At 35.8% G+C, this 25,251-nt stretch overlaps 1 protein-coding gene across 1 annotated transcript in view; it reads right to left on the bottom strand.

The window, feature by feature from the left end:
- Positions 1 to 6,741: 6,741 nt before the first annotated feature.
- Positions 6,742 to 25,251, bottom strand: part of LOC131059278 ((DL)-glycerol-3-phosphatase 1, mitochondrial) — a 92,846-nt gene continuing 74,336 nt past the window's right edge. Inside the window, exons 2-6 of the mRNA XM_057992553.2 lie at positions 16,307 to 16,531; positions 15,725 to 15,785; positions 15,484 to 15,631; positions 15,263 to 15,342; positions 6,742 to 7,100 (exon numbers count right to left, since the gene is read on the bottom strand). Coding sequence (XP_057848536.1) covers positions 6,974 to 7,100; positions 15,263 to 15,342; positions 15,484 to 15,631; positions 15,725 to 15,785; positions 16,307 to 16,531 — 641 coding nt within the window. The 3' untranslated portion in view covers positions 6,742 to 6,973. The remainder of the gene's footprint in view (positions 7,101 to 15,262; positions 15,343 to 15,483; positions 15,632 to 15,724; positions 15,786 to 16,306; positions 16,532 to 25,251) is intronic.

Genomic DNA, 25,251 nt, shown 5'->3' with positions numbered 1-25,251 from the left:
GCAAGCGAGGGGTTTGAACCTGTGACCAAGCTCTGATACCACTTGTTACAAGTGCGGTTGTCGTTGCACCAAAAGATCGACATGTTAATGCCCGATACAACCACTAGACTTATAGAATCCACAGGGGGCGATTAAGCCATGTCACAAACCCAAGCGTTTCGCTGCACAGCACAAGGAGACGAAGGGCGCACACCTTGCAACAGGGGTCGATTACATAAAGTTATGATATGAAATGCTTGCACGATGTAATAGAAAGATGACACTTCTCTCAATTCCAGATACGATTTGTACGAATTGGTTTGGTCAGAGCTTATGCCTGAAATTGAACCTACATCATTGATATTTGATCATCTAAAGGTAGATGTAAATTGAACAATTGCATCTATAGTCTCAAGTCTTTGTAAAGTAAATAGCAACCACATCAAGTAATTTTGCAACATTGTTACTAGTACTTTGAGTTGGTATTACTTATGAAATACATGCATGATGCAATAGAAACCTGACACTTGTCTCAATTAATTAATTCACATGACAATTGAACAAGCTAATCTAATGTCATTTATGGCTACTTGTGCAAATTGCAGGGCCTCATCACTAGCTTACTATGGCTTAATCAACCTTAAAGGCTTAAACAATTTGAATTTAATATACTTTTGTAAGATTTTATACCAATTTAAGAAATCAAAGCAACTGAATTAATGCAGCAAAATATTTTTTTGTAGATTACACTCGTGTGAGCTTAATGCATTGCAACTTTAAATTCTCAAAGTTTCCTTTGTCAATTCATGTAAAATTGGCTAGAGTTTCTTATCTACATTTGGCAAACACTTTAGTCATGGACACACCAATTAGGTTGACAACAAATTGAGGCAAATGGCCTTCTTAGGAAAAGTTTCAGATGTGCATCTGAAACACATTTTTAAAATTGACATAGACTGGTGATACGAGCAATAAAATGGATCTTGGGAGACAATTTTCTTGTTTCAGAAACCAGATACAAAGTTAACATGGACATGTCCTCACACTTTATAGTGTCTCTCCTCGACAAGGATATTGTGTTACAATTGAGTGAGGAAATTATCAAAGTGGACTTTTTAGGTGGTTCAAACGACGCAGTGGAGGTGGTTTGGCTTGGAGATAGGGTACATTTATCTCAATATATTGAAATCTATCTTGAGACCGAGGCTCCCATTCATTGGTACTAGTTCTTAGGAGGCTTTCAACAAACAACCCTCGCTATACATTGCAACAAAGCGTGTAAGGCATGCCGATTCTTGAATAGGCTAATTGTCATTGAGCCCGTCAACATGTTGTGGATCGACGACTCCATGGCTGAAGTTGTTGCAAATGAAGGACATCTCTAAGATGTCATATGTCCTCTATGTGTTATTTTCTTACTATTCACTCTTCACTTTGGATAATATCGTAAGAATACTTTTGAGAAGTTTTGTTATTTTAAAAATTTTGGAAATTTTGAATCTATTCACTCCAGGTAATATCCCAAGGATACTTAGAATTTTGTAAATTTTGACCAAATATAATGAAATACTACTTGTTTGTTGCTTCAATTATCAATTTGACATCATAATATTTTTTGGCTTTATGTCACATGAATTACTTCATTTTTGAAGCCTTCAAATATATAAATTTCAATAGTCTATTTAGTGTTTGACACTCTCAAAATTACCTTAATCTAATTGTCCAAATGCGCAAACTTGAAGAAAATATTGGTCTACTTCATTTTTTAAGCTTTAAAACACATAATTATAACAAAACCTACTCTCACTTATTTTTAGAGTGTTTAAACACATTAAACTATAAACATGGACAAAAAATAGTAATAAATATATTGGTTTTTTTATCAAAGCATAATTCGCCAAGTATAACTTTATCGTTTTGTATATTTTTATAATTCGCCAATAAAATTGCTTTATTTGTTTTATATCGAAGCATAATTCACCAAAAGGTTTTGTAAATTTACCCATAAAACTACTCTTTTGGTTTATATCAAATGTTTGATTTGTCAGAAAAATTATTTTCTATTTTTAAAGAAAGATAAATATTCGTCGACATTGTCTAATTATTTGCCGATTTCAAAAAATTCACCAACCAAATTTATATTACATTTATGTGAAAAAAAAGAAAAAGCTGCCAATAAAAAATTAAAAATTCACCAACCAAATTTAAATAACATTTCTTTATTCGGATGGTGGGTTTCTTAAAGTTTTCACGGAATCACAAACTCTCTAATGCTCAAACAAGCATTTGCACCTTTTGTTATTAGGCCTATGACTTTCCAATAACCTCCCATAGATCAAGAATGAGAGATCAAAAGTCAAAAAAGGACTTTAAATGCTTAAAACCTTTGTATTCCACACTATTTGAATTGTAATGAGTTGTTTGGTTCTAGCAAGGGAAGAATTTGTGATCGCTAACTCTTCCAACTAGAGAAAAATACTTCTTTCTCACCAACATTTGTTTGCTACTTGTAGAAAGAACTAATTTTGTCATAATCAACTTTCTAGGTTGTTTTGAGGTTTGCAACTTTGGTTCAAAGATTCTCAAAGATGTTTAGTACCATCATCATTATATACCTTGTTCAACAAAAAATTTAAAAAACAAAACAATTAAATCTATTAAATTAATAACTAAAACAAACCCAAAAAATAATAATGATAATCAAAACCTTATGATCGTTCTACTTGACTCAAATTTTCAAATCAAACTTCTACATTGATCCTTCATTTAAAAAAATTAGATACAATTTGATTAAAAAACCAAGATTAACCTCCTATTAGAATCACTCAAGGACTCGAGCTCCCAAGATCATCTAAAAAACCAAAATAACCTTCTACAAGAGAGAAAAGCAAGAGCATAAATTTGCAATAATGGATACAACACATATTTACATCAATATGGCCAATGATGTGCATATGCAATCTATACAATACAATGAAAAGTACATGTGAAACTTTGTTTATATAGACAAGGTTGAGAGATGAAACTAATTAGGTTGATGACAAGTGTTTTAATCCTATGTCATGTGACAACTAGTGATAAAGATAGGATAAGATTACATGACTCCTAAGACCACCTAGAAAGATTCCTACCTCACTAAGTAAACTTAACATGTGAACATGTGTAAAGAGGTCTTAACAAGAAATTAGTTAGATAATGTACCGTGTTCACACTACAAAAGGGGGAAATGGATAGCAAGAACCCCTTGTTCACACCAACACCTCCATCAAACTGCCTCATTACCCTCAAAAGGATGTAGCTCCAAAGCTAAATTCCTGAGATTTGGGATTACCACCTCCCCAAACTCTTGAATCATAGTGTAGACACATAAAATTTGTCATCTTAATCCTGGGTGAATCCACTTCATTTTTTTCATGCATTATTCCATCTATTATTCATCATCAATATTATCCATTAATATTATTATTATTTATCATTTATCCATTAAAAATATAATTATTATCTCATAATCCATTTATCATTTAATAATATTATTATTCTATCACCTATTTATCATCTATCACCTATATATTTAATAATAATATTATCTATCCATTTTCATAAATACATGCATAATCATTTGCATCATTCATTTATCATTTCTCCTATACCCACTTGAATCCACCTTACGCATGTGGGATCAAATCTTTCAAACCCTATTATTTATCCCACATTTGCACCACAACATGGATTCATCTGGAGAATGCTTATAAAAGCAAAGCCCCTCTCCCATTTTGGGGATCCATGACTTTTGCATTCAAAATCTATTGTCTTGGCATTTTGAGCATCCATTTGTTGTTTAAGCATTCTCGAGCACTCTTAGCATCCATTAGCTAGTTTTCATCTTGCATATCTTGATCTTCTTATCTTTATTTTGCTTATCTTTCATCTTGAGTCTCCATTTTCTCATAGCTTTTCATAGATGTGCATCTGAGAGCAATAATTTTAAACATGAAATCTTGAGAAATAGGAGGGCAATGGAGTAGATTTCGTACCATGCATGTGTGTTCATTGCAGATACTTCATTGTTGGGTGATTGATCTCTCTGAATTTTTCTCTTATAAGATCTAATATCAGATTTTCTCACCTACACAAATCTTTTGAATGATTGGATAAAATCATTGCCGAGTTGCATCCATAGAGCTCTTTCAAGTTGTCGCATGACTCTTGGAAGGGTATTATACCCAAAATCCACAACTCCTGAAATATCTGGACCTCAATTCATATCGTGTTTACACCAAATCTTTTCCTATTTTCAAAAATAAATGTCATGAGATATGAATTCTTCAATTCTATCAACATAAAAAACTAAAAAAGAAAACACACAAACAAACATATACTTCTTGTATAAAGCACTCATTCTGATTGAAAAGCTAACTTGAGATGATAAAAATCATCCAACTTCAAATACCTTAAGCCTCTAATTTGTCTTGATTGCTATATCTTATTTGTCTTTAGAGGCTTTTTTTGACATTACTATTACAAAAGCTATTATTGTTTTTTTAGTAAAAAAGCAGTGTTTGTTACCTCAATATTTTTCCTCCTTTTAACAAAAAATTTGGGTAAGTAAGAACAAGGTTGCCCAAATTAGTCACATTAACAACAGGATAGAAAATACTAGGATCTATTCGTTTTGAATGCAAAAAATTGAATGCCTTCCAAAAATAGATGCAATGAACTTACTATTTACCGAAAAAAGATCTGCCATCCTAGCTGATACTTGTTCAAACATATCAATAGACATACGGTACAGTCTCCTTCACATACTTGTGTGCTATGCTAGCAATAAATCTAGAGTAAACTGTGCATGTTCTGTCAATGGGCAACTAAGGTTAAGTCAAGTGTAAATAGAAACGGTAGCCTCTTTTTCAAGTTTTAATTTTTGATATGTATAAATAATAACATAAAAATTTAACCGATCAAGAAGAGCAGATTTTGATTCATTCTTTGTGCTTATTTGTAGTCACGTCAATGAATTAACTTTTCACTGCAAGATTAAATTGTACTAGTATGTGCCAAAGATATGATTTTTTGTTTAGGCATTTAAACTGTGTTGAAAACAATTGAGAAGGCATTAATGAGAGAAGATTATATATAAGCTCAGATATTTTAAATATGGATCTGTTACATGCTGAGACATATCAGCTTCGAGGCACATCTCTCAGCATTTTACAGACACTTATTTAAGATATCTGAGCTAGTTAACATCTAGCCTTATGGAGAGTGAAATCTGTTTCATTAGGGAAAAATTCAATGACTGCGTTATAATTTCAAAACCTGTAGGGATATAACTCTAACCTCAACAGCTCAACCAAATTATTTCTCATGCCCTCATTTCACTAAATCCTCAATTTCTGATCAGATTTTGAACTTCAATTTCTCGTTTGGTCAAGAACGAATCACTGTGATGGTGAATAGCTTAGAACTTGGGACTTTTCACGCAACCTTAACGGAGGTTGACCCAGTCTGAGTAATAATAGAAAAGTTTACAGCCTGCACTCTGGATATTTGCAAGGTCTAGTGTTGCCATTGTTTGCAGCACAAAGAATATATTGCTTGTTATGACTCATAGTAGACAAGCAGAACTAAACGAGGACTTTGCTTTGCTTTCCTAATTTATTTAGCATCGTCCAACGAAAGAGTCTCTTATGAGGCCATGGCTTACAATCATATTCATAGATCACAAAGTATCCCATGCATAAGACGACGAAGCTTCATTCCATTCACACTCCTACCTAGCCTTGCAAAATAAATGAATTTTAATTAGATTTTAAAAGTGAATACCATCTTTAATTTTAAAATCAACCAGATATTAAATATTTGGCTGCAACTGATTAGAGTAATGAAGGAATACTCTTGGTTAAATAGTTGAGAATTTTACAGAAGAATGCATAGACCAAATACTACAGGACCCTGCCTAGCCAGGAACTAATAAGTCAGTTGCTTTTGATTGATGCTGTCTTAAAAACACATAATAAACAAACTCTTTTGAGTGTGTCTCCTTCAGATATTTTTCTTTATTATATCCTCATGAAAGTGAAAATATAGTTTAATCATATTTTATGAAGGTAATGCATGTTCTGAGACAGGTAGACTTACATAAAAATGCAACCAGAACACATCTGCAGCCATAAAAAGTTAAAATATTTGAAACCATTCTTACAGGTTGAAACAAAGGGCAGAGTCTGGAACCTTTACAGTAGTCCTTTATGATTTTACGACACAAATATCAACCTAGGTGTATAACACACTCTTTCCATCAAACATATAACAAAATATGAAGCTGCGCTTGATCACAGCTCGTCCACAAATGACGTTAACACATACAATACCAATCAGTGAAAAATTTGCCTCCAGAGTGCAACTGCTACCAAGACGAACATGTCCATTTAGTATTTTATAAGTATTAGAGAACCAATCAATACACAACCAAATATTTGCACTCACACACATCATATCATTATCTATACAAATCAATTACATACCAGCAGCTTGCAAAAAAAAATCCAAAGTATTAGAATTTAAAACATTGAGTGTTATTCAGTTCATGGTAGTGACTTAATTGCAGTGCCCATTGTTCATTTATGCCATGTTCACAAAGAGGACCAAATTAAAACCTAGCATTCGTCAGAAGGAAAATTTGTTGAGATTCACAAGTCACTCAGCATATTTTTTAGGACTAAAAAGAGATATAAATGATCCATACCAAACTTAGACATTGCAAACATGAAAATGTAAATGATTTATTTCAACGGTTTCCTTGATAACTGAGACCAAACTTAAATATGTAAGAAGTTTGATGATTAAATTCAGCTAAACAGACCAATCATGGGTTTTTTAAATAACTCTAGTGACTTATCTGACAAATATATGTGGTTAACCCAAATATAATCTAGTTATGCCACTACACTCCTTTTTTGGTACAGCAAATCCCCTCCAAATTAAGATGCTTTTCTCACTGCTCTACATATTCTGGTAAACCCCAGTCTCTTGGCACAAAATCTATCAATGAGCCAAGAACCTGATCTGCTCCTTGACATAAACTGGAGTCCAAGTTTGGATCAGGAACCATAACTACTGACCTGTAGAAGACATCAAGAATTTATTCTCATAAAAAGGAAATGAAACAGGGTTTGTTCTTATTATGTTGGCATTCACTTTTCATAAGAAAACAATTCCACACAGAACAATCCTGTATTGCACTGAACATTCAAAATTCAAGTTCATAATTCTAGTAGAAGAATGAGATAAGCTTGCAAGTGTGGTTTATTGTATCTAATCCCAAACATAAAAAAATCATGCGAGTCCAAAGGGTTGAGTTCAATTAGTTAAAAAGTTGGGTTCTCATTACAAAGACCCAAGTTCAAATTCCCAAAGAGACGTTTGATGTGGAATCTTAAGTTGTGACTCTTGGTCTTTCATTGTTGGCTTCTAGTGTAGATGTAATTTCTCATGTGGATTTCTAAGTTGTGACACTTGGTATTGCATTGTTGGCATTTGGTAGGGATATCTAAGTTGTTATGTAATAATAATGCTCAAAAGGAACTACATATTAGTCTCATTAATGCTCATAAGGATGTATTGTCCCCAATTTGAAATTGGATTTAATAGTAAATGCTAATAATAAAATTAAAATATAACAGAATAAAAATAAAATTAAAATTAAAATATAAAAGAATAAAATTAAAATAATTAAATTTAGTTAAGTTTAATAAATGGTCAAAAGGCATGAAATGAAAAATTGTGACTCCCTCAAACATGAGGTATAAAAGGGAAAAGAGACCTTCATTTGAAGGGAAATTTTAATTAATCAGAAGTGCAGGTCTGATCTGAATAATAAGACAGCAATGAGGAGACATGACCCTTTTGAATGGATCTCTCTTTCCAAAGAGATGTGTCTCCTCAATGAGATATGAACGTATAAAAAGAGTAAGCAATTAATATGAAGAGGGGGGAATAGGAATTCAGATTCTGCATTTAATACAGAAAAGTGAAGGCATCGATCAAAGAATAGATTGAAGAGAGGAAGAAAGAATGGAGCATAAGGAAGGATTAATGAGGAGAAAATAAGGAAATGACTTTTCAAGGGCAGAAATGATGAAGGGATGTGACTCTTTCAAAGGGTAGTAGCTGTGAAACGTTGTGAGCATTGCAAAGGGTAGACATGATGAAGAGGTGTGACTCTCCCTCACATTAGAAGATATAAAGAAGTGAAGGTTCCATTTGAAGAGGACATCCAAGGGAGAACAATTGGGAAACAATATATTATTCTAAAAGGTAGCAATGAAGGGTGGTGACTCAATTGTTATGAAGGGTGGTGATGTATCCCCAATAAAGTATAAAGGAGAAATCATTAGAAGCATTCAAAGGGCAATCCCAAAAGTGGACATTACAAATGAGCTAAGTATTAGGGTCACTAATGCTCATATGGAGTTAAGTATTAGTCTCATTTGTAACCAGTTGCTCAAATGAGCCATATTTGTAAACTTCTTCAATAGAAAGAAAAACTATCAAACCTCAAATTGCACAGCTTGAAATCATATCCGTAGGTAATTGAGATGTGTAATGCATGAAAACTAATTATATGATTTTCTTATGTATCTGCAAAGATATTTTCTTCAGACACAGAAACTAAGGACCCACCTGTGCAGAGTATAAGAATTCCATTGAACTTCTGACCCAACTCCTCTCACCTCAGATACAGAATATAAAAACCTCATTAATAGTGAATGTAATCATTTTGAAATTGCAACAAAAGTTCTTTATTTAATGTCATTTAATGTTGAATAAAAAAAATGATTCAGAACACTGTTATTCTCCCATTCTATTACAGCACTAATAAGGCTCAGATCTCATAGACTTTGTCTGAAATTTTTGAAGTAAGATAATAAACAATTAGGAACACCAACCCTCTGAAACTTATAATCACATCACCCCATGATAATTTACCAATAAAACATCACAGAAACATGAAAAGCAAAAATCTGAAAAAACAATATCCCATTCAAAATTCAAGAGTAAAACCTATTTACTATGAAGTGCTTGAAAACCTTTCCGAAGACATGTAGCAAAGTTTATATTCAATCAAAACTCACAAACATTACATTTTGTTCTCCAAGTTGTTAACTAACCCCTTTAGAGGCGTGTGTGCTCCAATCCCTAAGTAAATATGGATATTGTTATTTCATATGCCCTCCATTTCAGCGGCATGAAGATGTTTTGAATTAAAAAGAGTGTTTTTAAACACTAATAAAAAAACAGTATCATGTTAATATATATTAACATTATTAATATAATAATGTATTAGCATTATTAATATATAAATAAACCAAGGGCCGATGCCACATAAACTTAGCCTGGCTAGTAAGCTATTTATAAATTAGATTTCAAACAGACATTTATGGAGCACCATTAACCACCGACATGCATCGCATTTTTTACTAAGACTGTTGAATGACTGAACTTCTCCTGAGGCAAAAACCTCAATGTAGAAGACTAGAAGTAACCAGGTAGGATGGAAACCCTGCCTAACATTTGATTTTCATGAAGATTGAATCCATGGGGGCTATTACTGATCACTGTTTGTCCCAGGCTGCTACACATTGGGAATTGGAGAGCACCAAGAATTGTTCTCTGCCACAAAATCGTGACACACAGGAGGTTGGAGCAAACTCACTCAAGCCTCATGCTACTTCCAAGGTGTGAGCACACTGCTAAGAGCCTAACACCACTTCTGGACACTGTGGGAATCGCACCATAACCTGCAAACTGTAGCTGAAGTGATGTTACAGTAAGAAATATTCTAACTTTTTACTTGAGCGCTTCACCTGAAGCCACTGATAATCAAGGTCGCTCGGTGTAACAGTTGTAGCTCACCAACTTACGCTAAACACAAACTTTCTAAATTACAGATATCTTTGGTGATCTGGAGTGATAATTATCTGCAATCCCAAAAGTCCAATGCTATGGTGTATACTGACTATTCTTTCATTTCAGTGTACATGTGATTACTACTGTGAAAACAAATCTATGTGATTGTTCAGAAATTAGTATTGTCTGAGTGTGTTGAATCATACCAATATAAAATTGTTTCATGTAATATTCAGTAATCAATATTGTTTGGGCAGATATCATGGGGATCATTACAGTGGTATCGGAGCAATAATCCTGCCTGCCTGCTGGGTTATTTTGTTGTCTGTAACTAAGTCAAAGAGACCTAGGAGCTTCGGAAAGAGAGAGAAAAAGGCTAGAGGCAGCCACACAAGAAGCTATTAGTGGAACTGGGGGCAGAGGTAAGAAGAAAATGGCTCATCAAGAAGATGACTTCAAAGCTTTCCTGATAAATCAACAGCAAACCAATCAAATGCTTGTGTAATTAATGCAGAAACTAACCAACTTAGTCATCCACACCAAACCCACACAAAATAATGGTGCGGAAGGAAGTAATTCAACAAATGACTGGGTTCCAATTGAACCACCCAAGAAATTAGTCAGAGCCAAATTTCTAGAAAGATATGACATGAAATCCCAAGAGGAAAAACAACAACAAGAGGATGAAGTGACAAGGTATCATGCCAAATACACTACCATGGACCCAACCATCCACCACAACATCGCTTTTACGTAGTACTGAGACTATCAAAGAAATGGGCATGGGAGAAGAAGATATGAGGAGCATCCCACAAGAACATCCAACATCACTTGGGAAAGATCAATATACCCACATATGATGGATCAAGCAATGATTCAGCGAGGGCTTGGGTGTAAAAGTTGGACACCTATCTCTCCTTGAACCCCATGCTTGAAGAAGCCAAAGTTTGCCACTTTACACCTGAAGGGTGTGGCCCACAAATAGTGGTACTATGGCATGACGACCTGAGGACATAGCTCAATCACAACCATAGAAGAGTTCAATCAAAGGCTAATAGATAGGTTCAATAGGAGGGACCCGAAGATTTACTTCAAGGAGTTGGCACAATTAAGGCAAGAGTACAGTTGAGCACTATGTTGCAGAATTTCAAAGGCTATCACTGATGATTCCAGATGTGACAGAAAGGAGACTAATAGTTCTTTTTGTAGGAAGCCTCTCCAAATCACTCAAGGATTTGGTAAAGGTGTTTGATCCAAATTCTCAGCAAGAAATCATCAATAGATCTCTAAGTTTGGAGGTCTTGGTGACCAAAAAAAACCCTACTCCAAGAGCGTTCCATTGATGCCCCATCAAAAGCCTCCCTATAAGAGTTTTCTTAAATATAAGACATTAACCCCTAAAGCCAAACCAAGTTGAGGCGTCCAAGAATGAACTACAAAGGAAAAAATTGTGTTTCATATGTAAAGAGCCTTGGCAACTAGGTCACAACTGTCAAGGAAAAGGACAAATACATTACATAGAGGTGGTCTCCAATGAGGATTCCAAGGTAGAAGAACTTGAGGAGATCATTGTGGAAAAGGTTGAGCATGAGAACCAAATAGGAGAGCATCCAAGAAACACACTTGCAGCACTCTCAAGAGCACCTACATATCATTCTTTTCGTGTTAGAGGAGTCTTACAACGACAAAGGGTAACAATTCTGATTGATATTGGGGCCACCCAAAACTTCATTGATGAATGGTTGGTAGCTAAGATGGGTTTAAGGACAAAAGATTTGGAAGGGTTCCATGCAACAGAAGAATTCCGCATTTAGAGTTAACTCTTGAAGGACACAAGATGCAAGATGACTTCTATGTGATTGGTATTGGTGAGATGGAATTGGTATTGGAAGTACAATGGTTGCACTCACTAGGTGAGTACACACAAAAATATCAAACCCTAGAGTTAAAATTCAAATCTAATGGGAAGGAGGTAGTTCTCTATGGCCTTTCCAACAGGAGTTCCGTGATGGTTTCAGACGGAAGGTCCTACCATATTGATATCCAATCCATCTTGGATAAACATAGCAAGGTGTTTAGTGAAATTCCCCCTAGTTTACCACCAAATAGGGGCTTCTAGCGTGTGATTGGGCTTGAAGGAGCAAAATCTGTCATCACTACTCCTTATCGACACCCTAGGAGATACAAGGAGAAGATTGAGAACACAATTAAGGAATGGTTGAATACTAGGGCACAAACGACCTAGCTCCAGCCCATTTGCTTCATCCATGTTGTTGGTTAAGAAAAAAGATGGGACTATGGGGATGTGCATTGATTATTGAGCCCTCAACAAAAGAAAATCAAGAACCACTACCCCATACCCAAGATCGATAAGCTAATAGATAAGTTTAATGGTGTAGTGTACTTCTCCAAGATTGACTTACAATCAAGGTACCATCAGATAAGGGTTAGAAATGAGGATGTGCACAAAACTGCTTTCAAATGTCACTATGGGCACTACAAGTTCTTGGCCATGCCATTTGGGTTGACAAATGCACCCGCCATCTTTCAAACATGAAAGAATCAGATATCTATTCTGCAATTGAGGAAATTTGTGTTGGTCTTCTTTGATGACATCTTGATTTTTAGTAAAACATGGGAGGATCACTTGAGGCACGTGGATGTTCTTGGCATACTTGAGCAGCATTCATTCTATGCCAAGGCATACAAATGTCAGTTTCGGTTGACTGAAATATTATGTCTAGGATTCAAGATTAGTGCCCACGGGGTTAGCTTGAATGAGGAAAAGATAAAGACGATACAGGATTGGCCAAGACTGAGAAATTTGTCACATCTGAGGGGATTTGTGGGTCTTTGCAGCTACTATAGGAGATTTGTGAAAGAATTTTCTTAGGCTACAACCCCCTTAATAGATTTGGTGAAGGAGCGTTTTTGGAACCTATTAGCACAAAGAGCTTTTGACGAGATCAAAGAGGTAATGAGTTCGTGTCCTATTTTGACTATTCTACATTTATCACTTCCTTTTATTTTAGAATGTAATGCTTTAGGAGAGGGGATCAGAGCAGCCTTGATGCAGAATAGACACCCCATTGCATTTGAAAGTAGGAAGCTCAAGCAGACGAAAAAGAGTTTCTCTAGTTATGGAAAGAAGATGTTAGCCAGCATGCATGCGTTAACCAAATTCAAGCAATACTTGGTTTGTGGGCAGTATGAAGTGAAAACAATTCATAACAATCTGAAATTATTCCTCAATCAAAAGGATTTGAATGATAGACAACAAAAATGGGTAAGTCGCAAGCCTATGATTTTTAGGATTGAGTATGCTAAGGGAAAGAATAATGTGATGGCTGATGCACTCTCTAGGAAACCTTATTTTTGTTCTATGACTGATATATCTGCTGATTGGAAGGTTTCTATAATTGCTAAATATGCCAAGAATATACTTGTTATTGACATTTTGGATGGGAAGTTACAAGATGATGAGTACAGAGTGGTTGACAAGCTCATTCTTTACAAGGGTAGGATGTATCTTGTCCCAGAATCAAAGATGATTATGAGAATTTTGAGGGCATGTCATGACACACCACTTGTTGGGCATCCTAGGTACCATAAGACTTATAAGCAAGGGAGTGTTCCTCATGAAAAGGGCTCAAAGGTGATGTGTTGAGGCATGTTACGTAATGCTTGGTTTGTCAACAAAACAAAACAGAACATGCATTTCCAGCTGGTTTGTTGCAACCCCTATTCATTCCAAATCAAAAAAGGGAGAGTATCTCCATGGATTTCATCACAAGACTCCCCAAGGTGCAAGGTAAGAATTCTATCTATGTGATTGTTGATAGACTTACTAACACCCCTTGGTACACTAACATCTACACTTAGCCTCATCCAATGCACCTCTCATTACACTCTTCTTGGAAGCACATTCAACTATAGGGGCTATGATGGCACTTTATTTAAATGTCTCAACACAAATGAGGCTAACCTAGCACTTCAAGAAGTCCAAAATGAAATTTATGGCGCTAATACAAATGGCATGATCCTACCCAAGAAGCTCATCTTTATAGGATACTATTGGCCTACCATGAAATCAAATGCCTACCAACATGTGAAGAAATGTCTAGCTCACCAGAAGCTCAAGTTCCTAATTTATGCTCCATGGCCATTTTCTACATGGGTTCTCGATCTTATTGGAAAGATTAATCCCACGTCCTCTAACGGCCATAAATTCATCATTGCTGCTACCGAATACTTTACCAAGTGGATAAAAGTCATTCCACTCACTTTCATCATTAGAATCCAAATAGCAAAGTTCATCCTTAACCAGATCCTATGTCACTTCAGCATTCCCTCCACCATCATCACCAATAATGGCAAATCATTTAAAAACCACAAAGTGCCGCACCTCTTCCCTTGTTTACAGTTCTGAAGCAACCTTGCTAATTGAGGTCGAGCTACCATCATTACGTGTTTCCTTGCACAACCTCATTTCTGAAGAAGACTGCAAAGTGGCACACCTAAAAGAGCTTCAACTTCTTGACGAACACCATCTCCATGATGTTAGTCACCTCAAAACATACCGAAATCGGTTGCATTATAGCTACAACAAACAGATCCAAACCCAAAGATTGAGGTGGGCAACCTTGTTTTTAAGGAGAACCAGAAGAATACTAATCGCAGGAGCAAAGAAAAACAAGGTATAAAGGTCCATTTATTGCATTTGAATCTGTGTTTGCGATTTTCTTTTCCATGTCTTCATGTAGAAAAACATCAAATGAGACAAGATACAAACAATATCAAAAAACGCTAGCCTGACACAACTAACTAAAGTCATCTCAATAAAACCACAGTCATAGGACTATATGTCATGAGTTGAGAATTTGAACTCAAAACTTAAAGTGAACAATACATGGTGTGCCATAGGATACAGAAATACACTCTTTCTGGCATCAATGTTGACCAATTTATACCAACAATTTAGCATTGTTGATGTTATGATGCCTTTGTTCGATAAACAGTATCAGCTTGTGAGAATGATAGCATCGGTTAAAACCAAATGCAGATGATGCTGTCATACTTCAGGCACAGGGACAATTATTTGCAACAAGTTCTTCTTGTTAGACACAAAATGCAAGTTTGACAATACATTCTTAGAGCTTAAATTAAGCCATACGGCAGATAACTTCCTCGGAGCAACTAATTCACCCTGACATTTTATAAATATGAGCTTGTTTTTCCGTAGGTTTCAAAGGCCTAGAGTGAACCACTCATGGCATAAGAAAAAATTAAAGGCATTATTCATTTTTCAGGATACAATTCTTATAAAAGACAAAGGCATACTCTCCAAAAATAACCAACATTAATAATTACTTACATGCCAGCATTTCTAGCTGCAGCCACACCTGATGGAGCATCTTCCAGAACCAAAACATTCTCTACTTGGAGGGAAGGATCCTGGACAAACATAATATTTTTTCACTAAAGGATGTCAATTCCATCAAGATAATTATGAAAACAATATGAAGAGATAAAAATCCTAAAGCTATGTCAAATTCAAAATTTCAATTTTGAAAAAATAGAAAAAGATCTCATCACCTCAAATCTTTTTGCTGCCACAACAAAGATGTCAGGAGATGGTTTCCCCTGTTTAACTTCCGGATCATCACCCACAACTATATGATGCATCAATGAAAATAATTCTTTGTGTTTTGTTGTCTTCAACTCATAATGTCGTCTATGAGAGCTGTACAAAAATGAAAGGAAGCTCTTTTATGCAAGAGTAAGAAACTAAAAATAGATTTTTCCACATTCAGAAACAGAAGCTTCTCTTTCCAACCTTGTTGCAACAGCCATGGGTACTCCATGTGCATGTAGGTGCCGTACTAAACGCTCTGCCCCTGGGCCAAAGAGCCTATCAGTCAGAACATGAAATCCAAATTATGTTGTGAAAAGCATAATAACCAAAAAATATATATATTCTTTATTAAACTCCCACAAAGAAATAAAACAGAAAAGAACATTCTCTAAAGCCACACCTACAATAGACTTACTGGAAGACTTACTGTCCACGTATATGGTTCATTTTCCAAGGGAAATTTCTGATCATGTCTTCTTATAATATCCAGACAGAAACGGACTCATGCAAAATTTATTCATTATTTTTCAGATATGTAGAGAAATCTATTTCTAAGAACAAATTGGCATTTTTGTATTCCTACTGGAAATTCCATGTATGTTTTCAAAACTGCGTGAAACATCCCTCTACACTATACAAACTAAGACATTTTCTTTAAAGATTATACATATAGCTAAAAAAATGGAAATCCGGTTTCCTTGCTTCTGATTATAAACAACTTTCAAAAAAATGTCACTGCTTTAATTATGTGTATTTCAGCATCATAGAAACTGAGATTTGTACCTGGCATAAACCCACTTTCTGGAAACAAGCTGTGTAGCATTTCTTCTCTTCTCCTGATAAATTCCTCAGGGGTAAGAACACCTTCAAGCCCAGTCTCCTTCACAAATATCTGTGCAGCTTCTAATGCTTTTCTGCCGATCAATTTTGATTTCAAAGACCAATCAAAATGTTTTCCATATCCCGCAAGGATATTTTCCTGAACAACCGTATAAAACTTTTCTGTATCTGAAATGAAATAGCACATCAACTTCCAACTATTATTTTCTCAAATGAGATTATTGAAGAAATATTTCATTGCTTAGAATTCTTGAGGACCATCTCTAAAAGACTTCAAGGATACAATTTGTACCATTCATTGTAAACAAAATTGAATCATGAAACAAAATAAAACTACCCTTTCAATTTACCTTTGGAAAAACATTGAGATATTGGTGTGGGTTCCATAAAGAGAAACATCAAGAAAAGCCAAATCTCTGATTAAAATATGACAATTACTTATACATACTTTTTGATGCTTACAGAACGAATACACACTGTCCCAAAAAATTAGATAAGGTTTCTGATGGCATAATCAGATTGGAGAACTCCTAGAGATTATTGAATTGTACGATGTAGACAAATAATCCAAGATGGACCCATTACGTGGACCTTACGGAATAATGTTTTGTCTTTAGTTTGAGGAAATACAACCAAAACAAAGATTAGTTCTATCTGAGGAATTGTAAGGCAAATTAAGTATTTGGATAGTGTCACCTTTCACTGATACATATAGGATGGTTATAGTACAAAAACTAACTTCTGGTTACTTTGATCAGCTTTTCAGTAAAGATACAGTTCCACCAGCAGCCATGCAATTTTCCAAAGTGTGGTAGAAGAATTTCCCCACTATTTGTCCAAATGACTATTAGCAGACTAAAGGTGAAAGCAACAACAAAGTAAACATCTTGAATAGAAGTGGACCTGTATAGTTTGGGGAGGTCAACACTAGTTGGATATTCCCTAATATTTCCAAATATGAAACCCACATTGAGATAACCCTATCAGTGTGGATTACAAAAGATCCGATGCAGTCACCGGTTAGGAGGGACCTCAAAGAGATCAATCTGGACCGGGCAGCAAGAGTAAACACAATGGAAATGAGAGGTTATGATGGAGGCAATGCAGAACCGAATATATTAGATCATGAAAACTGATTACAGATAACCGGTAACATCCGGGTTACAAGATCCGGCTCACTGGCCTGCTACAAACATGCTGAATTACAGAACAGGTCACTCCCGGACCTCTAAAGCTAAGATCTATCTACTATATTCTATCTGATTTTCTTCTGACTTACTTCTAATGCTCAATTACAATTATTTATACGATCCAAGGGGATTCAGTCGGCCCAAAAGAAATCAAATGCCAAAGAACAAGATCAAACGTGTAAAACCAATAGGCCTCCGCCAAAGAGATTCCTCCAGAAAATCCAAAGGATGAAGTGCGGATCAAAGGGAAGGTCATCCATACGCCAAGGAACATCGAAATCAACGCACAGGGCTCCGCAAGCTACGGTCCGGTAAATTCACCAATGCAAATAGGTCCAAACGGTTTTGGTGCCATAAAACTGTCTCGGAATCCGGAATCGATAACTTGTCGGAAAATGATCCAAATGCTCCGTGGTTTAGGAATAAGGAATATGATCATGTCCTCAAGCAAAATCCAACTCCAGAAGATCCGGTGAGCCAATGCAAGAAAATGCAGAATGAAATGTTGAAACTGCAAAACAGAAAACGAACAGAAAAGAAATATTTTTGGTTGATGCAAGATTGCCAAGAACCGAGAATGCTCCTGCATTAGACATCCGGGGTTGTTGAAAAATTTGTTGTCCTCATTTTTGTTTCCAAAAATGGACCATTACTTAAAAAATTTGTCAAAAAATGAAAATTTTACTCTAAGGCACGCTTCCCAAGGTAGAATTTTTCCCTACCCCTAGACTGGCTTAACCCTCATTCCATCCTCGAACCACGTTTTGAATTTCATTGCGTTTCAAGTTCGTTTGTTATGTTTTTCCTTCAATTTCGGGTTTTTTCTCCCTGACTGCAGGTGGGAAATTTTCCTTAAGTAGGGAAATTTTTAGTTAGTTACAAGTTCACTTTATGTAAAAAGAACTTGTAATTTACTTTTTATTTCCCCCTTGATGTTTTCTGGCTTTTTAAGTCATAATAGGAACTTTTTGGATAAGTTACACGTTAATTTTAAATTATAAATTTAAAAGTCACTTGTAATTCTTTTATAAGTTCCTATTTAAGTGATTTCACTTGTAATAGGGATTTTATTTCCCTATTACATGTTTTATTTTCAAGTCACTTGTAAAGGGAATTTTATTTCCCTATTACAGGTGCTTTTTAAAGTTAAGTTATTAAAACTTGTTGAAGGGATTTTATTTTCCCCTTACAAGTTAATATAACTTGCATTTCTCTCTCACAAACCCGATTTGCTCTTGAATTGAAAATAAAGACATTTTAAAACTTGTAATAAGATGAAAGAAACCCGATTTTCTTCATTACATGTATTTTTTAAACAACTTGTTCACTCCCAAGAACCCGACCAGCTATAGAGGTGGAGTTTGTTGAAGATTTCAAGCAATTTTTGTGGAGAAATCTTAGGAGGTGAAAGACGTTTTGGATTCCTCCCTATTTTCATGCATTTTCAAACACGTCCCACGCCATTTGGAGGTCATGATCGTTGGTTTTATGGTGTTTAACAGCAAAAAACGTGTTTGTAAATGTCACGATTTGCCTTTGAAATTAGCCACGAATCCATTCTTTCCTGAGTCGTTTTTGCTTCCTTCACCTAGGCATGGGGTTTGGATGGAGATTTGACCATTTATTATGCCATTTTGATAGCCGTTTTTGCTGCACATGGTAATTTGGAAAACCGTGGCTAAGGTTTGAATCTCCTCCTTGTATCTATTTAAGAGTTTCAATCTTCGATTTCAAGGATTGCTTCTTGTATTTTGGAGGACGTTTTGATTGATCAAGGTATGTTTCTTTCCTTTCTTTTTTGTTTTTATTTCTTGCTTGTTTGGTTTTCTTTGGTCAATTTGTAAATTCGTATATATGTTAATTTTTGCCTAAAATCGGTTTTGTGAGAGAGATTTTCCCCTTAGCAAAGCAATTAGTGAATTGCATTGTTCTTCCCCATTTTCCCTCTTTACTTGCATTCGGGATTTTAAATCCCGATTGCAAGTAGGATGAAAATAATTGATCTTCCCCTGTGGTTGGAACATTTTAATCATCTTTTGGTGAAATTCCAAGTTTCTAAGTTGAAAAATACCCATTCTTTCAAAATCGGGTTTTTAAAACCGGATTACATGTTGAAAGTTCTTCCCATTTTCTTCAAAATGATCTTCTCAAAATCCTTCCATTTTCATTCATACTCATTGCCTTTATCCGTACATATCATTACCGCATGTCAAAATCTCATTTTCCACCCATTTCTCCATTTTCCTTTTTACAAGTATACTTGCATTCGGGTTTCAAAAGTTTGATTGCACGTTTGTCCTTCCCCACTTGTATACTTGTAAAACGTTCCCCAAGATCTGAAATTGGTCAAAGTCAAGTTTCAAATATCCCTTTTTATTTCCCATCTTCCTCTCACAAAATTGTGAAGTGCAAGGGTTAGAGTTTTTCCCATTTAAAGAAGAAAGGAAGATAGTTGCAGCTGATTTTGATGTTGCTTTGACACTTTTAAGTCTTCATCGCAGCATACCAGATTGTTCTTCAATGTCAGATTTACCATCATCTTTCGTTCCAAAGAAGATGAAATATAAATATGACAAATATCGGAATGAGGTTTCTCCTTCATACGTTTCCTTTCCTATGGATCATATCAAGGATACAGAAATTGGGCATGTTGACATGTCAGAATTCTCCAAAAGGGTGGAAGATCCGCAAGATAGTAATATACAGCGTTTGTTGGACAGCCACATTTACCACGCTTCCTCTTTTCCGGTGGCTGCCCTAGAACCTGAATTTGTCCTTACGTGTGCTCATCATTTTAACAAGGAGACAAGAATCATTAGAAATGATGATGGGGAGGCAATAATCCGCCTTGATGCGGATACTATTGTGAAAGTCTTCAAAATACCGTCAGCACCTATGTATATGGAGATTTCAAAGGATAGTGCAGCTGAGTACTATGTCAAGAGGGAAAAGGACTGCAAACGCCACATCAACAGGTGGATCCATTCAAGTCTTGGTGACTTATCAAGCCTTCCTACAGGAAATTCAGTCTTCCTTTGAGAAGAATAATGCCATCATCCTTCGTTGCAGCGATGTTATCATCGAAACCATGATCGTAGCAAAGAATACTAATGAACCGAATCCTGATGAGCTGCAAACGATCATCCAGAAGTTCGAAGGATTCATGTCTTCTCATGCTGCAACCTAAGAATTTTTCAACACTTAGTTGCATTTTCAAAATTGTAATCATTTAGTTGTAGTTTCTCTTTTGACATGTTTACTTGTAAAAAGATTTTTGTAAAATTGCAAGTTAAGTCATTACTTGCGTTTTTGTAATTACAAGTAGACAAGTTACAAGTCAATTTAGAATAGGACTTGTAACTTTGAATAAGTCATTGTTAGTTATTGAATAAGTCTTGTGGTTGAGAGAATTTCTCAAGTTAGTTGGGATCCTCCCACCTTTTTCTCATGACTCCTCTCCTATAAATACTTGAGGGGGTCTATTGTAATTTTTCATCTTTTTGAAAGCAAGCAAAAACTCTGCTAAATTTGCAGCAAAGAAGTCTTTGAGCTTTTATGTGTAAATTGAAGAATTGAAAGGAATAGAAGAAAATTGCTCAAGCTTTGAGTCTTTGTGCTACATTCTTGAGTTTGTGTTCCATATTATCTTTCTTGCAAATGTTTCATAAAGAGCTTAATCGAATTTGATTTGCAGTCTTTGTGTTGCAAGTATTGGAGGTTAATATCAATTAGAGTAAATATTCTTTTGGGAAGAGCTGTAAGATTTTGTGCTTACACTTGTTCTTAAGAGAGTTTAGAAATAGATTTTGTGATAAGAATTAGTTGTGAATCTTTGAGCTCATACTAGTTCTTATTGTTTCATGTAAAAGAGAATAAGGTGTTTCAGACTTTGTGCTGCTATAATTTGTTCTTGATATCATTAGCATAGAAAAGGGTAGATAGGAATCCATATATTTAAGTCTTTGAGCTTAATATTGTTGTCCCGTCCCGAAGGAGGTGATGAAAGTCTTTGACCTTTCAAGAAACTTCATTTCCTTTCTCTCATCTTATTTCAAAAAAAAATTCATTACTGTTTTAAGTTAACTTGCTATCACTTTTCTGTGAAGAAAGAAGAAAGCTTGTTGTTTCATCCTGTTTAGTTTTAGATTAGATATAGATAGGGGGAGCCTTCCCTTAATTAGGAGAGTTTTACTCACACACTGTGTTTGAAGCCACAATTTTGTATATTTCCCCAAGTGTACAAAATTTTCAACCAACAAAAGTGAGTCTCTCACTTTTCCGGGGTCAGAGGAAAACCAAGGCAGTCTACCTCTGCCTAAGAAATCCAAGATGAATCTTCAACTGGTCTGTCCTTCCATTTTACAAGATACTCCTTATACTGACTACTCTGGGTGCTACGCCCAATCCTACTGTCCAAAATGTCTTCAATCTGATCTGGCTCCTTCCGAGGCAACTGTTTCTCCAAGTCTGAAAAGCTGTCTTCATTGAATTCTGATTCATGATATTGATGTCGATCTGCAATTTTAAATATAGGTGAAATACTCAAACTATCCAATAACTCCACTTCATATGCATTTCCTGAACTGAACTTCCTCAAGATCTTACAAGGTCCAAACTTCCTCATCTACAACTTGTTATAGGTTCCAACTGGAAATCTTTCTTTTCTCAGATACACCATCACTTCATCGCCAACTTCAAATTCCTTATGTCTTCTCTTCTCAGTCGCTTTCTCCTTATACTTGTTGTTCATGTCCTCCAAATGTTGCTTAACCTGAATATGCAAGGCCTTCATGTGATCTGCAAATTCTTCTTCCTCTGCACTCCACTTGTCTTCATTACTGACATCTCTTAATTCTGATATACCTCTAGGGTGTGCTTCGGTAACAGTCTCAAAAGGTGTTCTTCCGATACTCCTGTTCACTGAATTATTGTAGGCAAACTCTGCTTGTGCAAGAATCAAATCCCAAATTCTGGTTTTCTCTCCAACCAAGCATCTCAACAAATTTCCCAAGCTCCTGTTTGCTACTTCTCTCTGTCCATCGATCTGACTAAATTTCAAATTTGTCTTCATCTTCTTCCAAGTGTTCTCCAAAAATAATCAACAAACTTAGTATCTCTGTCTGAAACTATGCTCTTAGGTAATCCATGCAATCTCACCACTTCCTTGAAAAATAGGTCAACTATATGCACTGCATCTGATGTTTTCTTACGAGGTATGAAATGAGCCATCTTCGAGAATCTATCCATTACCACCAATATAGAATCATTCCCCCTCTATGTCTTAAGCAATCCAAGTATGAAATCCATGCTTATATCCTCCCAAGGTCTCTCCGGTATTGTCAAAGGTTTATACAATCCCACATTCTGACTACTGCCTTTTGCAACTTGACAAACTCTACAACTCTACACAAATTTTCTAACATCCTTATGAATCTGAGGCCAAAAGTAATGTTCACTTACCAATGCTACTATTTTGTCAACACCAAAGTGTCTGGGTAATCCTCTACTATGCTTCTCCTTTATCAGATTCTCCCTCATAGAACTCTTAGGTATGCACAACTGAACTCCTCTGAATAACATCCCATCCTGAATGAAGTAATCCAACCACTTGCTTCTATCTACCATAACCGGTTCTCTGCATGCTTTCTAAGGTTCTGCGAAATCCAGGTCATCATCATACAAGGTCTTCAACTCCTCAAATCCTAATACTGTCACTCTCATCTCTGTGAGCAAAATTCTCTTTCTACTTAATGCATCAACAACTTTGTTAGATTCCCCACTTCTTTGCTTCAACACAAAGGTGTAACTCTGGGAAAATTCTACCCATCTCATATGTCTCTGATTCAACTTACTCTAACTGTTCAAACACTGCAAGGCTTGATGATCGGTATATAACACAAATTCCTTAGGCAACAGTTAATGTCTTCATTTCTTCAAGGCTTGAACTATGGCATAAAATTCCTAATCATACACTAAATATCTCCTCCTGGCATCATTCAACTTCTCACTGAAATAAGCTACTACTCTCCCTTCCTGACTCAATACGGCTCCAATTGCAGTTCCACTTGCATCACAATATACTTGAAACACTTTGTTGAAATCTGGTAAAGCTAACACAGGCTACTCAGTCACTTTTTGTTTCAGCAATTCAAAACTTTTGTTTGCTCCAATTGTCCACTTGAATTCATTCCTATCTCCCCTCATTGTCTCAGTCATAGGGTTACAAACTGAACTGAAATTTCTGATAAACTTTCGGTAGAAACTAGCCAATCCATGAAATGATCTTACCTCTCCAATGCTCTCCGGTGTAGGCCACTCAACAATTGCTTTTACTTTCTCAAGGTCCATCTTCAATCCATCCGCAGAAATCACAAATCCCAAATACACTAACTCTACCTTCATGAAAGTACACTTTTTAAGGTTTATCAGCAACTTTTCATCTCTCAACCTCTGCAAAACTTGTTTTAAAAGCAACAAATGCTCCTCTTTTGTCTTACTGAAAATCAAAATGTCATCCAAATATACAATAACAAACATACCAAGAATTTCTTTAATACCTCATTCATCAATCTCATGAAAGTACTCGGTGCATTAGTCAACCCAAAAGGCATCACCAACCATTCATACAATCCTTCATTTGTCTTGAATGTTGTCTTCCACTCACCTCCTTCTCTGATTCTGATCTGATGATATCCACTCTTCAAGTCTATCTTTGTGTAGTATTTGGCTCCACTCAAACAGTCCATTATGTCATCCTTCCTAGGTAAACGAAACCAGTATTTCACTGTGATCTTGTTTATTGCTTTGGAATCGGTACACATCCTCCATTCTTCATTCTTCTTAGGTGCTAATACTACTGGTACTGCACAGGGACTCAAACTTTCTATAATCAAACTTTTCTTTAGCAATTCTTGCACTTGTCTATTCAACTCTTCATTCTCTGTCGGTGTCAACCGGTGTGCAGCTTTGTTAGGCAAACTAGCTCTGGGAATCAGGTCCATGCAATGACTGATATTTCTCACAGGTGGTAATCCATCAGGCATCTGAAATGATGTCTTCATACTCTGTCAACAACTCCCTTATCTCCTCCGGTTGTTCTTCTTCATGCTCCAAATGCTCAGTCTTCCTAGGAACTAAGGTAAAACACACATTCTCATGTCTCATTCCATCCAAGAATTTCCTTCCATCCACCAAACAGATTCTAGCATTCGTACAGACTTCACTCTTCAAAGGCTCCTCCAAGGGTAACAAGGTTTGTTTCTTTGCTACAATAGTGTATATGTTCTTTCTCCCATCATGTATTGCCTGTCTATCAAACTGCCAAGGTCTACCCAACAAAAGGTGACAAATATCCATAGGCATAATATCACACAAGACTTCATCATGATAATTCCCAATTTTCAATTCCACCAAACATTGCTCACTTACTAACAGCTTATGATCATCCTGAATCCATGCTATCTGATAAGGCTTAGGGTGTTTCAATCTTTCCAACTTCAACTTATTCACCATTTCTTCTGAAACAAAATTATCCAAACTACCACTATCAATAACAACTTTACAACAGTTACCGGATACCTTACATCTGGTCTTGAACAAATTTCTCCTCTGCAAGGGCTCCTCATCTTCTCCGGTATGACACAAAGCTCTCCTCATCATCAATAGTTCTCCATCTTCCAGTTTGTTAGCTAATCCGGT

This window comes from Cryptomeria japonica, chromosome 9, assembly GCF_030272615.1.
Source record: "Cryptomeria japonica chromosome 9, Sugi_1.0, whole genome shotgun sequence".
In the NCBI taxonomy this organism is placed as follows: Eukaryota; Viridiplantae; Streptophyta; class Pinopsida; order Cupressales; family Cupressaceae; genus Cryptomeria; species Cryptomeria japonica.
This window is presented reverse-complemented; position numbering and strand designations above follow the sequence as displayed.